The 18484-nt window shown below is 36.9% G+C and overlaps 1 protein-coding gene across 1 annotated transcript in view; it reads right to left on the bottom strand.

Moving 5' to 3' along the window:
• LRCH1 (leucine rich repeats and calponin homology domain containing 1) overlaps positions 1 to 18484 on the bottom strand; it is a 252689-nt gene that overhangs the window by 50665 nt on the left and 183540 nt on the right. The window contains 7 exon segments of the mRNA XM_020993705.2: positions 4610 to 4646; positions 4752 to 4841; positions 6691 to 6777; positions 8747 to 8814; positions 14205 to 14332; positions 17172 to 17192; positions 17195 to 17276. Of these exon segments, the coding sequence (XP_020849364.1) occupies positions 4610 to 4646; positions 4752 to 4841; positions 6691 to 6777; positions 8747 to 8814; positions 14205 to 14332; positions 17172 to 17192; positions 17195 to 17276 (513 nt within the window).

Genomic DNA, 18484 nt, shown 5'->3' with positions numbered 1-18484 from the left:
AGGAAGGCAAATATAACATACAAGATGATGGACAGACTTCCTATCAAGTAACTATTAAATTTTAAAAGTGGGTCTTATCAGTCTAAAAATGATGGAAGAAAAGATTAAAGTTTATGAAATCATGAAAAAGATAAACATGGATGACTAAGTCCTAAAGAATTAGAACTAATGGGAACACTCTGATGCTTTCATTCATAGGCTCCAGAACTGGAAGGTACCTTAGAGATTATCTCATTCAACCCCCTCATTTTGCAGAGGAATAATCCAGGGTCCAGAGAGGTCAAATGTTAGGAGATTATAAGCAGGTTTTAAATAAAGAAGAGGAAGTGTACCCCCCCCAAAAAAAAAACTCAGTAAAATACCCTAAGAAACTAAAACTGAAAATACAACTAGGCTGAAGAAGAGTTTAGTCAAAACTGTAGATGACACTTCGATAACAACTTACTATGGGAAACTATGGATATCTGAAGCATGTTGTTAACTGTTACAGTTTAATATAATTGATGGCAAACATTGTCCCTCTCCCCAACCCAATCCTCCCAACTAGCCTCTGTCATGCCAGCCAGATTACTAGGCTAGAAAGATGACCAGTCAGACTCAGGACTTACTTCTAAACTTATTTTTTTTTCTTTTTGCCACGTGGATGGATTGTTTTGCCCTATGGACAGGAACTCATAGGCCAGCAGCTGAGTGAGTGAACCACTATGAATTCAACCAAATGGTGCAGTGTGGAGAACATTCTTCAGAAATATTTGGGCCATAATCTTGCCCATATAGAGCATGGGAAACAGCATGAAAGGCAACTTTCAATTCTCTGGCCTTTCTTCAAAACGGGGGTAATACTGATGGTTGTTCTATGAAATCTTGTAGCATTTATCATATTCATGCATGTGTGTGCGCGCGCGCGCGCGTGTGTGTGTGTGTGTGTGTGTGTGTGTGTGTGTGTGTGTATGTGTGTGTAGTGGGCAATGGAAAGCAATGGAAAGACTCAGAAGACCAAGATTTAAATCCTTTGTCATTTGCTACCGGTATAAACTTTGACAAATTACTTTGGGCTTCAGTCTCTTCATCCATAAAACTGAATTTTATATCCATCAATATAAATTGGCAAGAGTTGGAAGGGAGGTTGATTAGAGATGATCTTTAGGGGCTCTTCTGGTTCTAAATGGATGATGGTGATGATGGTGAATCAAATGCCTTAATGGACTTTTTTTTTAGGCAATTGGGGTTAAGTGACTTGCCCAGGGTCACACAGCTAGTCAGTACCATATGTCTGTGGTCAGATTTGAACTCAGGTCCTCCTGACTTCAAGCCTGAAGCTCTATCCACTATGCCACCCAGCTACCCCCCTTAATGGATTTCGAAAGACCTCTCACCTCCTGCTCGCCAAATCAGAGTCAGTATGTTCAGTTCCTAGGGTGTAACCATTCTTTATTTCTCTGGCTACAACTGTGGTGAGAGCCATAATGTTGTTCACTGAAAGGTAGTCTATCCTTTATATAAACTGTCATGCTGTAAAAATGTCTGAAATACAATTTTTCCCCCCCAGGATTCCCTTCTTTGTGAAGGCCATAATCTTGCCCTCTTTGGTAAGTCAGCATAAGGTGCATGGATCCTAAAAATACTCTTCTAAGCTTTGGGGATTTGCTGTTTTGGTGTTGGTTGTTAGAGACCCGAATTCCTTCAGCCTTGACCCACTCACTCCCAACTGTGCACTTCTCTTAACTCAGACAGAGTTGAGACAAAAGTTTTGATGAAGTACAGAGTCTTCCACTTTGGCCCAAGCCCCCTATGGCTATTATTAGTTTATGGTAACTCAACAGGGCAACCCCCATTTAATCTAAGGATCCTGATCCTATAGTGACATTGTAACCTTTGGGTATCCTACAGAGTCAGCCTCAAGTCATTATAATAGGACAACAGGAAAATACAAATCAGTTGAAGCTGGCAAATTTTCATTTTAGATTTCAGTTTAAACGCTTTCCCCTGATACTTGTTATCCATACTATCAACAGCTATAAAACTAAACTGTGTCTTATTCCTGGTGATGTGGCATAGTAGTCCCCAGAGCCAGGAAGACCTGGGTTCAAGTCCTGCTCCTGACACATATAGACTCTCTGGTCCCAGGCAAGTCACTGAATCTCTCAGTGCTCTAGGCCAGTAGTGTCAAGCTTAAATAGAAAAGGGGGGCCACTAAATCCTACATAATGATTCCTGTGGGACTCATATTGACTTAGAAAAACACATATTAACATTATCTTTGTTTTATTATTTTTTTGGTTGTGTTTCCTAATAAAATTTTGATCTGTTTGTGGCACTTGGGAGTGATTCGCTGTGTGTTCGGTCCCCCTGATGTAGTCAGCTCTATGACAAAATCACAGAGAAGATGCCAATCTGCATTAGCAAAGGAAGTTATCTGCCGGTAGCTGCATATACCAATTAAATCAAGGGCCAATCTTTATCTGTTATTCCATTCCTAATTCCACGTGAAAGTGGACTAAAGTCCAAGATAAAGAGAAAAGGAAAAGACAAGCAAAGAGTGTGAAGAATTAATTTTCAGTTGCATAACCCAGAGCTGACTTCAGAAATTCAACTCAATCTCAGTGGAAGGAAACTATAATCCTGAGATAGGGAAATATTATGAAACAGAACTTTAGACACATGTTAAACATTATTTTCTAGACAACCAAAACACTTCATAATCAAAGGAGTGGCATTTGCCAGGCACTGGGATATACAGAGCTCTAGTTAAATCACTATAATAACTCCTCACCATTGGCATCTTACTTGGACATTCCACATATCCATATGTATCCATCCCTATCATTGAGCCTCATCATAACACTTTTAAAGGAGGCAGGGTGGATATTATTATTAGTTCCATTTTATAGATAAGAAAACAGAAACTGAAAAGTTAAGTAATTTTCCAAGGTTATAAGGCTAGTAAATGACAGTCAGGACTAGACTTTAGGCAGGCCTTCAGGAGGGAATGTTCAGAAGACTCAGATTTTTGAAAAATAGGTTCCATAGTAACAAGGCCAGCTCTAGGCCCGAACAGGAAAATAGATAAAGTTTATCTCTGCTAATGCAATTTTTTTTCTTTTGATGACCTTTCCCTTCTTGAGCCATACACCTGGATCTTCTCCTCAGGCACCTATGGCTCTGCGCATCTCACTCCCTACAGAAACTTGCTTTTATCAAAAAAAAAAATCTATCCAATCATCCATAATGACTTTCATTTGTAAAATGCTTCAGGGGTTTCAAAGGGATTTCCTCACAACCATCTTCCGCACTCTATGTAGTGCAAGTATCATTATCCTCAATTTACAGATGAGGAAACTGAGGCTCTGAGAGATTAAGTGACTTGCCTCTGATCACCCATCTAGTGAGGTGGGATTTGAACCCAGGTATCAGGACTGCAAGTCTCACACACTAGCCACTATGCATTTCTGCCTCTTTAATAATAATGCGTGTTACTGAGAGGCATGAACACATTGCCTCTAGGAGGGGCAATATTTTAACTAGGGAAAAGCTAAGGAGTTAAAGGAATAAAACTCTAACTGTGTAAATTTATGCATCATCAAGCTAAATGGAAGAGGGTTTGTTACTGTTGTTTTGATCTGGAAAGTAGAGAATAAGGGTGCATCTCAGGGTTGCTGAAACATATGTGGTCACATACTCTGCCTGTATGAAAATGGCATGATGTAAATTTTGAAAGAGTGTTTCTCAATCTCAGAGGAAAACCAAATAGACTCAGAGCAGCCGTGTGCAGGAGACTCTCTGCTGCTGAGTGACTGGCTGCTACCACTACCACAACCCTCTTCAGAGGGAGGTACCTTCAAGATCATAACCGTCGCACCCAAAACATTTCCTTGTTACTTTTCTTCTAAGTTTCTTTAAATTTAGTCAACCAGTCAGGGCTGGACCGACTTTTTTTTTTTTTTACTATAGGGTTCAGAGGGGCTCAAGGGGAAAATGTATAAAAGCAAGTAAATTACAGGTTGAGAGTGTTCATTACTCAAGGTAGCTACTCATTTGTCAGGCCCCTAACATGGTGGTGTTACTCTGTTTAATTCTCAAGTAACCATTTCAAACTGTTAGTAGCCACAATCATTGGGCTACTTAGCCTTTGTTTGCTGGTCAAATATTTGTAATTTGGGAGGAAGGTTTTTGCCTCAGGGGATCTTCGTGCTGTATGGGATTTATACTGGTGTAAGCATTCTTTCATCCTAACCCCTCTCTGCTTCAGGGTGGCGGGTGGCCTCAGCTTCTCCTGAAAAAAAGAAAACCACCTCATTTTCTGCAACACCCACTTCTCCATCTATGTCTACCTCGCCCTGTGATTACTTCTCTTCTACCTAGCCCAAACCCTGGATAAACAGATCACTTTGGAAATAGGTGTCTTTTATTTTTAGTAGCAGGTGGGGCACAGAGAGTGTGCAAGAAGGGCAAAAAGATGAAAAAGTGAGCAATGTACTGACCTAGAACACATTCAAACAGCAGGTCTCAAATTTAGCCTTAATATTTCATTTGTCAATACTCTAAATATGTAAAATATATGCACTTTATAACACACACACACACACACACACAAATTTGTTTTGCTTACCTGACAATCAGGAGATGATTCTGGCTGTATTTGACCACTGTGAGGAAAAGGGGAAAAAACACACAAAGCATCGAAAAGTCAAGAATAAAATCTTCAGTTTGAAAAATAAAAATATGCACTAGTGCACATAAGCTAAACATACTTTAATGTGGAATCTTGTAATTCTAAGGCTGTTGCTGAGTCCATGGGATAGAGGTTCATGACACTTCTGTCAGTAATATCTGTGCTTAATCTATAAAGTTTGAAACAAAAGAAGGAATAGTTTTGTGAGTTATTTCACTGAGCTTTTTTATTCACTGAGTTCAATAAACTTTATTGCCTCATTAAAGAACATAAATATCAAAGAGCTGAATACTCAAATACTTGGTTCCATAGGAAATTTTAGTGCAAAACTCATTATTAAAAAGGAGGTCACTTTTATTCAAGTCAGTAGAAGGTCATTTAATAAATTTTCTCTTCTACAACATAGCTTGGCAATCAGAGATAATGCAAGGAACTTTAATGGGGTGTTTACATTTAGTTCAAAATGTCAATAATGTGAAAAGATGAGTCCTGCTTCACCTTTTGAAATAACAGTTATGCTGAAAGAGTTATAATCTCCAAGTTAGAAATATTTTCACCAACCTCTCCTATACATTTTACCACTGGATGCTTTTGGGCTAAGTGGTACAGCTCTGGGCATGGCACCAGGAAGACCTGAATTCAAATCTGACCCCAAAGACACTTACTAGTTGTGTGAACCTGGGCAAGTCACCTAACCCTCTTTGCCTCAGTTTACTCATCTGTAAAATGAGCTGGAGGAGGAAATGGCAAGCCACTCCAGTATCTCTGCCAAAGAAAACCCCAAACAGGGTCACAAAGAGTCAGACACAAGTGAACAATGATGATTCTGTAATCTAATTCCTTATTTTGCTCTTGCAATTTTCTGATGAAATCATAAGGCTCTCACATTAAAATACATCCTTGTGCCTTGTTTGCTTTCTCAACCAGATAAATTACTGAGAGGAACATAAATACCATGGAGGTATTTGGGTCTTTATAGTAAGAACTGTCAACTAGAATACCATCTCTATTTTTTAAAATAGAAATTTAGTATAAAATGTTATTCATAATTTTATTTTTAAACATTACTATACATGTATCAAATTTTTAAACCATCTACTATATAAAAGTAAAGTACAACTAGAAAGTTAACATGAACCAACTCAACACCACTTGAAGTTGGGGAAAAGTTCATATTAAAATTACTTACAGAAAATACTACATAAATAGCTAATAGGTATAGAAGAATGAAGCAAGACAAATACTAAAATTGCATGCAACCCATCGAATCTGAATGAGAAATACAAAATTCAACTGATTTTCTGGTATTCAAATTTTTTTTATCATAAACCTCTGAAATTTTTTATTCTATCAGAAATTAACCTTTAAAAACAATTTTTTTGGCTCTATAATACATAGGAAGGAAAATAGTAATATTAAAAAGCATCAGATTTAATAGTCAATGTTGGAGGGGCTGTAGAGAGACAGGCACACTAATGCATGATTGTTGGATCTATATAAATTGGTATAATCATTCTAGAAAGCATTTTGGAATTATGCAAATAAAGTGACTCAACTGTCAAAACCTTTAACTCAGGCACATACTTCAAGAAGGGAGATTTTTTAAAAAAACCTTCCATAAACACCAAAATACTACATTTTTGAGGTAACAGAGAACTGGAAATCAAGTTTATGAGCAAGGGAGTAAATTACTGGAGGTATGCTTCGCTAGGATAATGGGGCCGTAATGCACAGAATGGAATGGGCAGGGAGAAACTGAAGTGGATTTCTGAGTTAGGAGAAAATAATCTGCTTATGTTTCTTTTTTGTTCTTCACAAAGGTAGGTAACACATTGCAGATTTCTCATTTGTAAGTATTCACATTTTCAGAGTGTTGACCTCTTCTCAGGGAACACTTTAGAGACTGAGCTACCATTTGCTTTGAGAACTCAAAAAAAAAGGTCAATAATATATGCAAAATATTAATTTAAAACTATTATTTGCACATGAAACGTCGGATCAAGGGAAAACAAGCGTACCTGTTGGGATCCTGTAACAAATCTACTGCTTGTCTGAGTTGATCTATCATTGCTATATCCACATCTTGGTTATCTGATAAATTTGTCCTGTCACAGAAAGCAAAGAAAGAGCAACAATACCATCCTCATCATCACTGGACCAAAAACTTAGGAATAAGACATCTCTACGTATGGAATAGATTGCCCCAAATTTTGCTGGCCCAAATCCTACCTGGCCTTCAAGGAATAAGAGTAGGGATTGGACCTGTTATTTCATTGGGTAAAGTTAATTCCCAGGTAAGGAAACTTCCTCTATTAATACAGGTAGGTACCTCTACAACTTAAAGTCCTAGCATTTTGTCTAAGGTCTTCCTGGCTAAAAGACCAGGTCTCCATCCACTTTGCCAAGTTGTTTCTGGCCTTCAGTATCCAACTCAATACCGCCTTTCCTTCAGAAAGCCTTGCCCATGCTTCCAGTGAGGAATGACCTTTCTTTGGAACCATCACGGCAGTTCAGTTATAGTGCTCTGGTGCACCTATGCTGATTCTATATTAAAGATATCTGCATAAATTTTAATCTTCTCTACTAGATAGAAGGTTAAGTCCATTGAGGACTTTGTATATAGTAGGTGCTAATTAACACCCTAACAATTAACGTTAATAAAGGCCTGTTGAATGGTGAAGACTTTAGGTAATATACTTAGCTCTAAATATTACTGAATTTAGAATAGCTAATTATAGTTAATTAAATTCTTTTTCCAAACTCCTTTTGAAAGAAGAAATGGCAATACCTTAAAAAATCAAGTTATGCAAATCAGACAGTGAATTAGGAAACCTGGGTTCAAGTTATCTCTCTGCCACTAACTAGCTATATGATCTCTGAATGGTCACAAAATTCCTCTGGGCCTCAGTTTTCTTATCTGGAAAACCAACGTATTAAGCAGCTAAGTAATTCAGTAGATTGAACACTGGATTCAGGAAGACTTGAGTTCAAATCTAGTCTCACATGTTTATTACTTGTGCAACCCCAGGCAAGTCACTAAACCTCTGTCTGATTCAGTTTCCTCATCCATACGGATATAATAATAGTAGTATCTGCCTCCCAGGATTGTTCTTAGGATAAAATGATAAAATTGTAAGGTGCTTTGTAAGCCCTAATGTGCTACATAAAATCTAGCTATTATTAATTACTATTATTATTACTTCTATTCCTACCAGTGCTAATAATCTTAGGATTTTAAAGTCAGGGTGAACCTCTTTGATCTCATGAAAGCAAGCCGACTGAACAGCTGAGCACATGTGTTAGTGACCTTAAAAGAACTCCACTCTCTTGACCAAAGGATGAATAAAAAAAGGATGAAAGTCTCCTTTTACCCTGAAATTTTGGTCAATGTATTTCTACAGGTAGAAGAACGTTTGAATAATTTCCTAGAACATAGTGTGAAATCTTTCCTTTGGGAGAAGGGGAAAAAATGATAAGTGGCCATGCACAATGTAACACGTATAAAAATAGCCCATTGTAGGGAAAACACATGTGGATTCAAACCCCATTTTTAGAACTACTGGTAATAAGGGTCTGTTAATATCTTCTCTCTCTGTCCTTCCAGTTAAACTTAGAACAGAATGGAAGATGTTTGTTATTCTTACAAAAAACACTGTTTTTAAATGTCCATCTCAAAGGCTCTAGCCAAAGACCCACTGATGCCCTCTGTTTGCCATCTTCAGGAGAATAACAAAATATAACCTGGAACCTAGAATTTAGAGATCATCTTGAATCCATACATTGTCTTACAGTGCAATCAGACGTAACCATGGGGGCCACGGGAAAGAGGTTGAAGGTGCTTTCTTAACCTAGCACATTATTCTTAAATGTGTAATACCAGGATAACAGGTATTGGAAGTGGATATATTCTGCATTTTCATCAATGTAAATTGATTTTTTTTTTTAGAAAAAGAGCTGTCCAAAGGAAAACTGGTTAAAATGTTACTACAACATGCTAACTACCATTCCACCTGAAAAAGAAGGAAGGAAAATGGCTAATACTAGATTTTATGCTTAACATAAATCAGTACTCACATTCCTTCTGTTTGCCAGTGTGTGTCCTCTTCTATCCGCAACAATTCATCACAGTCATCTGCTCTGCCCTGTGAACAACCAACATACAGGTCCTCTGAGAACAAGACTTTGTTATTCAATAGCCAGACCCTGTGCCAAACCTGCTCCATCTATCAGCTTGAAGTCAGTAATTACAGTAGTTTAAAAAGCTGGGCTTTTATTTCTCACTATCCCCTCAATACCCCCGATGGTGATCAGATCCCTTTCATGGGCTTGCCAGATCCCTGGGTGGTCCTTCACCTTTGCCAGTGGGAGGGGAGAAGAACGTTTAGAAGGGGGGAGGAAAGAGTACACATACTTACCAACAGGAAAATGCCACAAATGTAATCTAATATTTTAAATTTGCACAACAGTCGGGATGTACTTAAAAGTTTTCCCCCAGAGAGACTATGCCTTGCTAGTTAATTTGGAAAGGTGTGTCTCACATTTGTCCTTCCATTTGGTAGACCATGTGTTTCCTTCCACTTTCATCTCTGACACAGAGAAATGCTGCTTTAACTCAGCTGACAGCTAGAACGGAAGCCACCCCTGAATGGGTGTATGTTTCCCCTGGTGAGGAAGGAACAGAAGACAAAAGGACAGCTTTCTGAGTCCTGGTTTTGGCACCTCGTTAACTAGACTCAAGAGTACCAGCCAATTCTGCCAGATGTACCAGTAAGAAGTGTGCTAGCCTTTTTCCTGGGAAGGTGGCTGACTGCCCAAAGCTGGCCTCTAGCTGGAAAAGAACGTGGCCTTTTTTGTTTAGCTTTTTACTTAATGGAGAAAGTAGACTTCATTGATTTTCTCTCATAGTATACTCAATGCACTTTCAAAAGAACAAACCAGCAGTTTCCACATTTGGATTCTGCATGTCTGGCAAAAATAACGGAGGAGGGTTCTGCTCTTGGTGTTGGCTTTCAATTATAGTAGCTAGAGAAAGCTACCTTCTTGTTTTCTGGAGGTCCAAACGATTATATGATTGTCACTTGTGTACAGCATTTATCCTTTCCAGATGAAAAGGGGGGACTGTCTGGTTTTCTACAAAGTTACATACTGTTATGATTACCAAGTTACATGCTTTCAAGATGATCCCTAGAAAAGAGTAGTTTCCCCTTACTATAGGATCATATTTAAACATGAACAAGTTTATTAGTAATAATTCACATTTATGTAGTACTTTGTGATTTTCAAAACACTTTCCTTATAACAACCCTCTGAGCATTAATATCTCTGTTATTCAGATGAGCAAACAAACTCTGAGAGATCAAGTGACTTTCCCCCAGTCACAAAGCCAGTAATTGATGGGATTGAAAAATGAATCCCTGACTGACTCCAATTCTATAGTTCTTTCCAAATAATAGTTCATACTTATAAAGCTCTTTACAGTTTCCCAAGTGCTTCCAACAGGGTAAACAATACGATACTTTTTAGCTGCTAAGCAGTGCACCATAAATTTTTAACGTTAAGTATGTGTCCCAAAGCCAAGGCCAAAGCTGGACTGATTTCCGTTTTGAGGGGCTTTCTTGCTTGTCTTCAAATCTACATCGTCCTGAGTTTAACCCACTTGGTTTTATTCATGTATCCCCTTTTTGCATAACACAGAGCCTTAGTCATAGTAGACATTTGATAGATATTTGTTAACTTAATTTGATTTCTACACATTAGTTTGTTCCTGAGTTCACTGCACAATTTTGTGACTAGTTACCAGCTTTTTTTAGGCTTTTGTTTATTAACATTTCTTTTCTATTAGAGCCCTAAATCAGAAGAAACTTGTTCTAAGTTTCACCCTTAAAATTTTATTACTGGATTTCGTTAACTTCTTTTCTTTGAATCTGGACATCTGATGATCACTTTCAGCAGTGTCCCTCCTATTTAAGATTCGAAACTAATTCATCTAATTAGGGTGATCTCTCCATACATCTTGGAGACAAAGCTCACTTTTTTTTGAGGATCATAATAATAGAAAGCCAGGGTACTACTGATTCTTTTGAGCCACTTGATTGTGAAGCACTATTTAAATAATCAGGATCTTTTCATTAAGAAACTTTGTATGATAGGGAAGAAGAAAACACAGACTGCCAGCAAACTAGTGCTTTCTGACACTTGAAAGTAGTGGAAAACTTCCTGATCAGTGGCACAGATGAAAATAAGCAAGCAAACAAGAAAATACCTCTGAATAGCTACAACAGATGGCACAGAATCCAGAAACTGAAGATCAGACACTTTAGTGAGAGCCTCTTCTTACCTCAAACCTAGTAGGCACTCAGAAATTATTCACTCTTCCTTTAGAAACAATTATCATATGATTTTTCAAGTTGGCAGGAGAATAAAACTGTCTTAAGGATAAAGGGTGAAGAGCTAAAACAGCAAGAAGAGATAGATGATGGCAAAAGAATAAATAGGAAAAGTATAAAAAGCTGACACAAGAACTCCAAACACACGGCAAATGTAAAAATTGTGCTAATCTGACAACGGAATAAAAACTTAAAGCTCCATCCTGGGCAGATCAAGTGCCAATTAGTCTTGAGTACAGAGTGTTTAAAAATACATGCTGATTTTTCTACCTCTTCTAATCAACATTTTTGCGACAAAAATTATGTGTCAAGGTCGCCACTTCGTAGATATTTACCATTTGATACTACTGAAAATAATTCCATGAAAGAATAATTTTTCATTGCTCTTACTCGTTAAATGAGATATTAAATCTTTTGCTCTTTGGAAGTTTGTATTTTATGTCTGGTGTACATATTCCAATTATCAGGGAGAGGGAAGTAAACCTTAAAAAAATAAAAGTGCTTCACTATGAAAACAGAAAGTGAAAATAATCAGAACAGGCAGAGAAGAATCCTCTGAAGTTCTTCTCAGGAAAGAGGGATTAAATTGTACTCTCTGGAGTACAACTGTCTTCAAATCTACATAGTCCTGAGTTTAGCAAATCAAAGGAATAATTCCATGAAAACACTGGTTCCATCAGGAAGAGACCATGTGAAATCTAGGAACCAGAGCTAGGGAAGCATGGTAGAGAACATTTAGGTAACAATCAATGGAGGAAGGAAATCTAGACCATTGGAACAGACCAAGTGAGAGAGATGATTGCTGCACTGTCTTTTGCCCTGATCAGAACTTAGAGTATTGTATTCAAAGTTGGGTGCCACATTTGAAGAAAGACATTGTTAAACTAGAGAGGATCCAGGTGATGGTAGCCAAGATGGTGAATGTCTTCAAGACCATGTCAGATAAGGATTATGTGAAGATGTTTAGCCTAGAGAAGAAAAATATACTCAGGATGCACATGATAACTGCCTTCAAATATTTGAAAGGCTGCATTTGAAAGAGGGATTAATCATATTATGCTTGGCCTCAGAAGCCAGAATAGAAGAAGCTGCAGACAGAAGCTGCAGAGGAGCAGATTTAAGACTTGACATAAGGAAAAGCTTCCCAACAATTAGAGCTATGCAAAAATAGAATGAGGTAGCTTAAGAGATAATAGGCTCCTCCCCAGATGTCTTCAGGCATTGGTTGGATGACCACTTGAAATGTATACTGCAGAGGTTATTTTTGTTCAGGCACAGATTGGATTAGACAGTTTTTGAGGTCCCTTTAAATTCAGATTCTTAATGAAATATAAGTTTAATCTAATTTTGCTTCTCTAAATATGAATTTTCATACTTACATGGACATCTGTGTTTTCTTCAAATAAAAAGGCCATTATCCACACATGCATATGTACAGGCAACCATGGAAGGGAATATCTTGTAATTTTCAAAAAGAAAACCCTGAGAAACTAACGCCAAGGCTGAAGTCATATGGAAATCTGGCCTTTTTAGAATCAAATGTTAATACTGTCAATAATTTCTCCTTCCTCAGGACTTATAAATGCAATCTAAGTTCTCTTAAAATTAAAAATTCATACTCAAAATCTGCCTTGAACACTAGTATCTGTCAATCTCACACTTAAAAAATACTGAGAAAATTAATCCCTATTCCATAAAAACTACTGGGAAAATGAGAAATAGGGTTTGGATACATACCTCATGCTGTCATAAATTTTAACTTGAACAGCTATATCTGTATCTATATATGAAAATATATGTGTATCACAAAAGAAATGGAAGAAAAAGGAACAACCCATCTGTCTCAAACTATGGAGAAGAGGGGCATTTCTTAAAATTAAATAAATCAAAGTTACCAGGGAGATCAAGTGAATGGGCTTGGTTATATAAAGAAAAAAAGGATTTTGTACCAGAAAAAATATTATCTTTAAAATTAAAAGAAAAGAAACAGATTGGGAAAAATATTTCCTATAAATTTATCAGACATATAAGATCTGAGAGCTATGAGTAGCTGATGAACATCCATAACACTAATAACACACTCCTCAGTGGAATAATGGTCAAAGGACATGATCAGGTAATTTACCGAGAAAGAAATAACAATAATAATATGAAAAGATGCTCTAGATTCCCTAGTAACTTGAGAAACTAGAATCAAGACAACCCTATGATAACTTAGACTATCTAGAATGGCGAAAACAGTGGTTTGGTTTTTTATTTTTTGAAAAAAGGATAAAGTCCAATATTGGTAGATCAGTGGGAAAACAGGTCTTTGAGTCCACTGGTACTGGGAATGGAGATTGGTGAAAAATATTAGAACGCAATATGGAAATATACAATAAGGTTAAGAAAACTGATGGCTATTCACTCAGTGACTCAGCTGATAAGACTTAATCCCTTAAAAAAAAGAAAACCACATAAATGAAAAAAGGACCTAGCTGTACAAAAATACTTAAAGTTTCTTTATTTGTAATAGCAAAAAATTAGAAACTATATGTCCAATAACTCAAGAACGGTTGAATAAATTACCATATTCTATTACTGAAATGAAATATCATGGTGCTATAAAAATAAGGTTACAAGGAAATACAGAAAGACATGTAAGGTGACGCAGAGCAAAATCAGCAGAATCAAAAGTATGTACATTGTATACAACTTTTTTTTTTAAAGAAAGACAGAAATAAAGCAGAAATGAAGACTGTTAGAATTAGTTAACAGATCTGGAAGGGGACACAGAACAAAAGCATTTTCTATTTGTTTGTTAATTTCTATGGTTTTACTCAAGGATGTGTCAGAGGCACCCCAAACTGGTTAACAAGTACCGATTACTAAATTTTCAGTGTCAGCATTTATAACTTGAAATTCAACAAACTTAAAAATCAGGGATCAATTTATTATTTTGTTGATTGGCTAGATGTAAGAAAGTGATGGAGAAAATATTAATAATGCAGATTAAACACGAAAGTGGTACTTTTTTTTCCCTGGAAAGCTTAGACATTTACCAGCATACCCCTGGTTTTATCCTGTTACAATAACTTTGCCTTTTTCATTTGTTAATTTGACTATTTTTGTTAAAAGTTAATTAAAATATATATTTTTAAACTTGCCTTGATATAGCTAATAAATTTGGTAGAGAGGGCATCAGTTTCATCAGTGAACTGTTCTCTTTCTTCTCCTGAGTTATCATTGTTATTCAAAAGGGAAGGCTCCTGATGAAACTCCTGATGAAATTCCCCTGATAAGAAAATAAAGAGAAAGGGCAAAAAAAATTATTTCAGGCATAATACTGCTACTCAGTCAATTCACAGTTATCGACAAGTTTGGATTCTCTAATTCAAAGGGCACAGTGGCTAAAAATGGACAGCAGGAAAGAAACAAAATGAAAGACAGGACAGCTAGGTGCCACAGTGGATAGAGCACTGGCCCTGGAGTCAGAAGGACCTGAGTTCAAGTCTGGCCTCAGACACATGATACTTACTAGCTGTGTGACCCTAGGCAAGTCACTTAACCCTGACTGCCTCACCAAAAAAAAAAAAGTGAAAGACAGCTCTACAGTGGTTTTTAAAATGGAGTAATATCTAAAGTTCAATTCCAGATAAAAAAGTAACTCCTCTAATTTTATAAATCACTAAAAAATATGAAAGATATATGAGTTTATGTGTTCTCAACACATGTATGCTGTTGCCTATGTCTCTACCTCTTGTCTGGCTGAGAGGGAGAGAAGAATGCAGGAGAGTTAAATGGAACACTGTTTGGAGCTTATCCAAAGAGTAAGAGAAAATTAAGGCCATCTTTTTAATGAATTGTAAGATGAATGAAAATAGAAAATGTGTAGCTTCCCAGAGAAAACTTATTTTTTAAACACAAAATTAGGCTACAGTCTTGAGCCACACACTAGTTCCAAAGGAATCTGACTGTAAGATAAAAAGTCAGAGTGAATGAGAAAGGAGCACTCTAAGTAAGGTTTAACGGATAATGCTATGGTTAGATAAAATTATAATTAATAACAATTAAGTGAGTGAGAAAGGTACCAAATACTTTCTTACTTCTCATAAGGTTTGCTCTATTAGATCATAAAACTTTTCTATTTAGTTGTTTTATTAGTAATATTTTTATTAGAATGTGAAAAATTCAGTTTCTAACCTGAATCTCAAATAAACGTGGTTGAATGTCAATGTTGCAGACAATGTGAATGATGTGCCACTGCCATTTGAAGGCAGAATACATTAACTACAGCAACTAAGGTGAAGAAAATCAGTCTCTTGGGTACTAACTTGCAAACTTAAATTGATGAAGTGACACCACAGCATGATAAATCATAAGGGTTCTCCTCTAAATGAACACCCCATTATGGATACTTTTTAGAAGCGCAAAAGAAATTGAGAGTGCCAATCAGTTACATATTAATCAGCTCATCGTAACTCATGCCATAAACTAATATATTCCAAGTGATTACTTAGCCATATAAAAACTGAAAAGCTTCAATTTTAGTATGTCTATGTGAAAGTCAATTAGAACAAGAATCCAAATACTTCCATTTGGAACTTGGTTGATTCCTATCCAGGTCAGCAATTGATTCCAGGGCACTACGCATCAATATTTACATTTTCCCAAATAGCTTACTCATAACCAATGATAATAATAGAACCAAAGAAATTTAGAACTGTAAGGTTTCTAGCAATCATTTGTTCCAATCCCCTCACCTTGCAGATAAGTAAGCTAAGGCTCAGACAGTTTAAGCTATTTGTTCAATGACAGATAGCTAGGTAATTAATGGCCAATCTGGGACTAGAGCTCACATTTCATTCATTCAAGAAACACTGATTAACCTTGCACTGTGTGTAGGTAACAGCATGAGGTGCCAGGGAAATATATAGTTCAAGTTAGTCCAGCAGAAGAAAGAATTATTCACTTGAAGAGACTGTTTATCATAAACCACATCACCTGTAATTGGCAGGGCCTATTAAGGAATATGGGAAGAGGCAGGAAGTGCCAAATTACATAAATCATTATGATGCTCCACCCTGAACTGGAAATTAGGGAAAAAGGGAGTCTTCAGTTCTCCTATAACCCAACTCCCCTCACTTGCAAAGTTTAAATCTAGTGACCACAGAGAAGGATAAAAACTGAAGGATTCGTCACAAACTAGGTGGTATAACTCACATAACTACTACAAGCGGATACAACGGGCTTGAGGACCTAAGTTCAAATGCCTCTGTCACTTCTTACTTGTGTGACCTTGGTAAGTCACTTCTCTGGGCCACAGTTTTCTTATCTATAAGGGGATTGGACTACATGGCTTCCAGATCTTTGATCCTCTGTATGATGGCCACATTTACAAGTACTTCTTCCCTATATCCCTCTGGAGATTATGGGGCGTTCATTTGGCTGCCACATCGACAGGCAAATGACAAGCACATGTCCAGATAAAAGTGAACATTTTGGGTGAACTTCACCCTCAAGACCAGTCCTCTTTTGAGCAGTTCTGGGTCATGCCATGAGGTATCCATAATCTAGAAACCACCTCCCCTACTCCCTGTTCCCCCACACAGGTATGACCAGATTGAGTCTAGCCACAAATCCAAGGATTTAGATACAAGTAAAATGAAACAACCCCCCACTCAAAGTTAAAAAAACCCTAAATTTGTATGCTTTTAAAGTTGGATTTCCCCCAAAAAATGTAATTTAGTAGTAAAAATGAATGGAATTGATAAACTTCTCTACCCAACCAACTAGCTGTATAACTAGGTTAGCTGCTGTATATAAGAATGTTTTTCAAAAATATTTCTGCACATTTAAAACAGAAAAGTACACTTTGCCCTTTCATTTTTTAAAAAATTCAACCTCCTACTTCTTTGCTGCAGGAAACCCCTAGTAGAGAAACTCCTTTTACCAATGCAGATTAATGCCTTCTCTTCAATCCTGGGGTCCCAAGAGACTGAATGACTAGCTCCTCTGGACCTGAGGTGGCATTTGAACTGAAGTCTTCCTATCTTTGGAGTCAGATTTTTCAGCCACTTTACCTGCCTCTCTTTATTGTTTCCTCCTTGCTTTTTCCCTTCATTCTCTCATACCTTTCACTGGACTAAGGCGATACAAGGATCTTCCTTGACAATCTGTTCTTCTTCCATGATATTTGACATCGGTACATTAAGGCTGACAGTATCTTCATCAGAAGGCTAAAAAGAAATAGTTCAACTATCTCATTCATGGAAAAACATTAAAATTATTAAAGACAGAAATATGGAGATTAGCTACTTCAAATGAGGCACTTTGATAAAATGGAAAAAGCAATCAATTCTGAGTGAGACAGCACGTTATTAAACAACAGCTTTGCCACTTAGGAGCTGTTATGTAGCAACCATAATTATTTAGATCGAACCTCATTCCTAACACTTTCTTTTTGATGGGGTGAACTGCAAATTAAAAATTTACAAGCAGTAGGAGATTAATAGTTGTCTTGTATTTAAAGTGTACAGCTGACCCAACTGATTTTGGAACACTTTATAATAAGCAATCTGTGACTTCCATCTCCAACTGTTTCTTGATAACATACTATCAGGTGAAGGCTATTTAAAGAAAAAAAAAACAAACATGATTCTTTCAGAGATGAAATACGGGGCCTCCTTTGAAAAAACAAAAACAATGTTCTTTTCTTCCCCTTTTTGTACTGACATTCTGTGCTAATGTTTCAAATGTCACAAAGGGGAAGCTGGGCTGTGAAAGGCTAAGCCCGTAGATTGGGAGGTCCTATCAACTGGAGAGGTTTAGAGTAGAATATGGTCCCTGCAAGGGACCATTTCATTATCCAAGGACCCACCTTGATCAGTCTGAAGGGGATCAGCAATTTATGGAGCCTGTATAAGCACAGTGGTGATACGTGATCCTTGCAGAAATGGAGTAGGCTCATTTATTTATTTTTTAATTAGGAGACTGACAAAATCTTGGAGATCAACAATAGTAATTGGCAATGATCCAAGTTTTCAAATAAAAACAAAAACTGTGACATAAGATTAATTCTTGCAAAAATTTTGGTTCTTATATTTTAATTTTTTGTAAATTCATATTATTAGGGCACTTGAAAAAAATCAACTCTTAAAAAACCTGATTCATTTATCAAATATGTATTGAACATTTAGTATGGGCACAGTATTCAACAATGAAAACAATTCTGAACATATGCAATTAAACCAATGACTAGGAAGCAACAGCCAAAGTAAGAGAATAAGGATTTACTCTTCAAATCAACATGGTAAGGGAGATGAACAGAGTGTAATTTACCTCCTACGGATAATAGATAACATGGAAGGAATTTACAAACCCTTTATCATTATAAAACTAAGTTCTGTAGTGCTGCCAAGGTTACTGAGACCAGAGCATGGTGATC

This window comes from Phascolarctos cinereus, unplaced genomic scaffold (genome assembly GCF_003287225.1).
Source record: "Phascolarctos cinereus isolate Bilbo 61053 unplaced genomic scaffold, phaCin_HiC Scaffold_726;HRSCAF=1367, whole genome shotgun sequence".
Lineage (NCBI taxonomy): Eukaryota > Metazoa > Chordata > Mammalia > Diprotodontia > Phascolarctidae > Phascolarctos > Phascolarctos cinereus.
The sequence above is the reverse complement of the archived record's forward strand: the minus strand, read 5'-3'. Positions and strand labels throughout refer to the sequence as shown.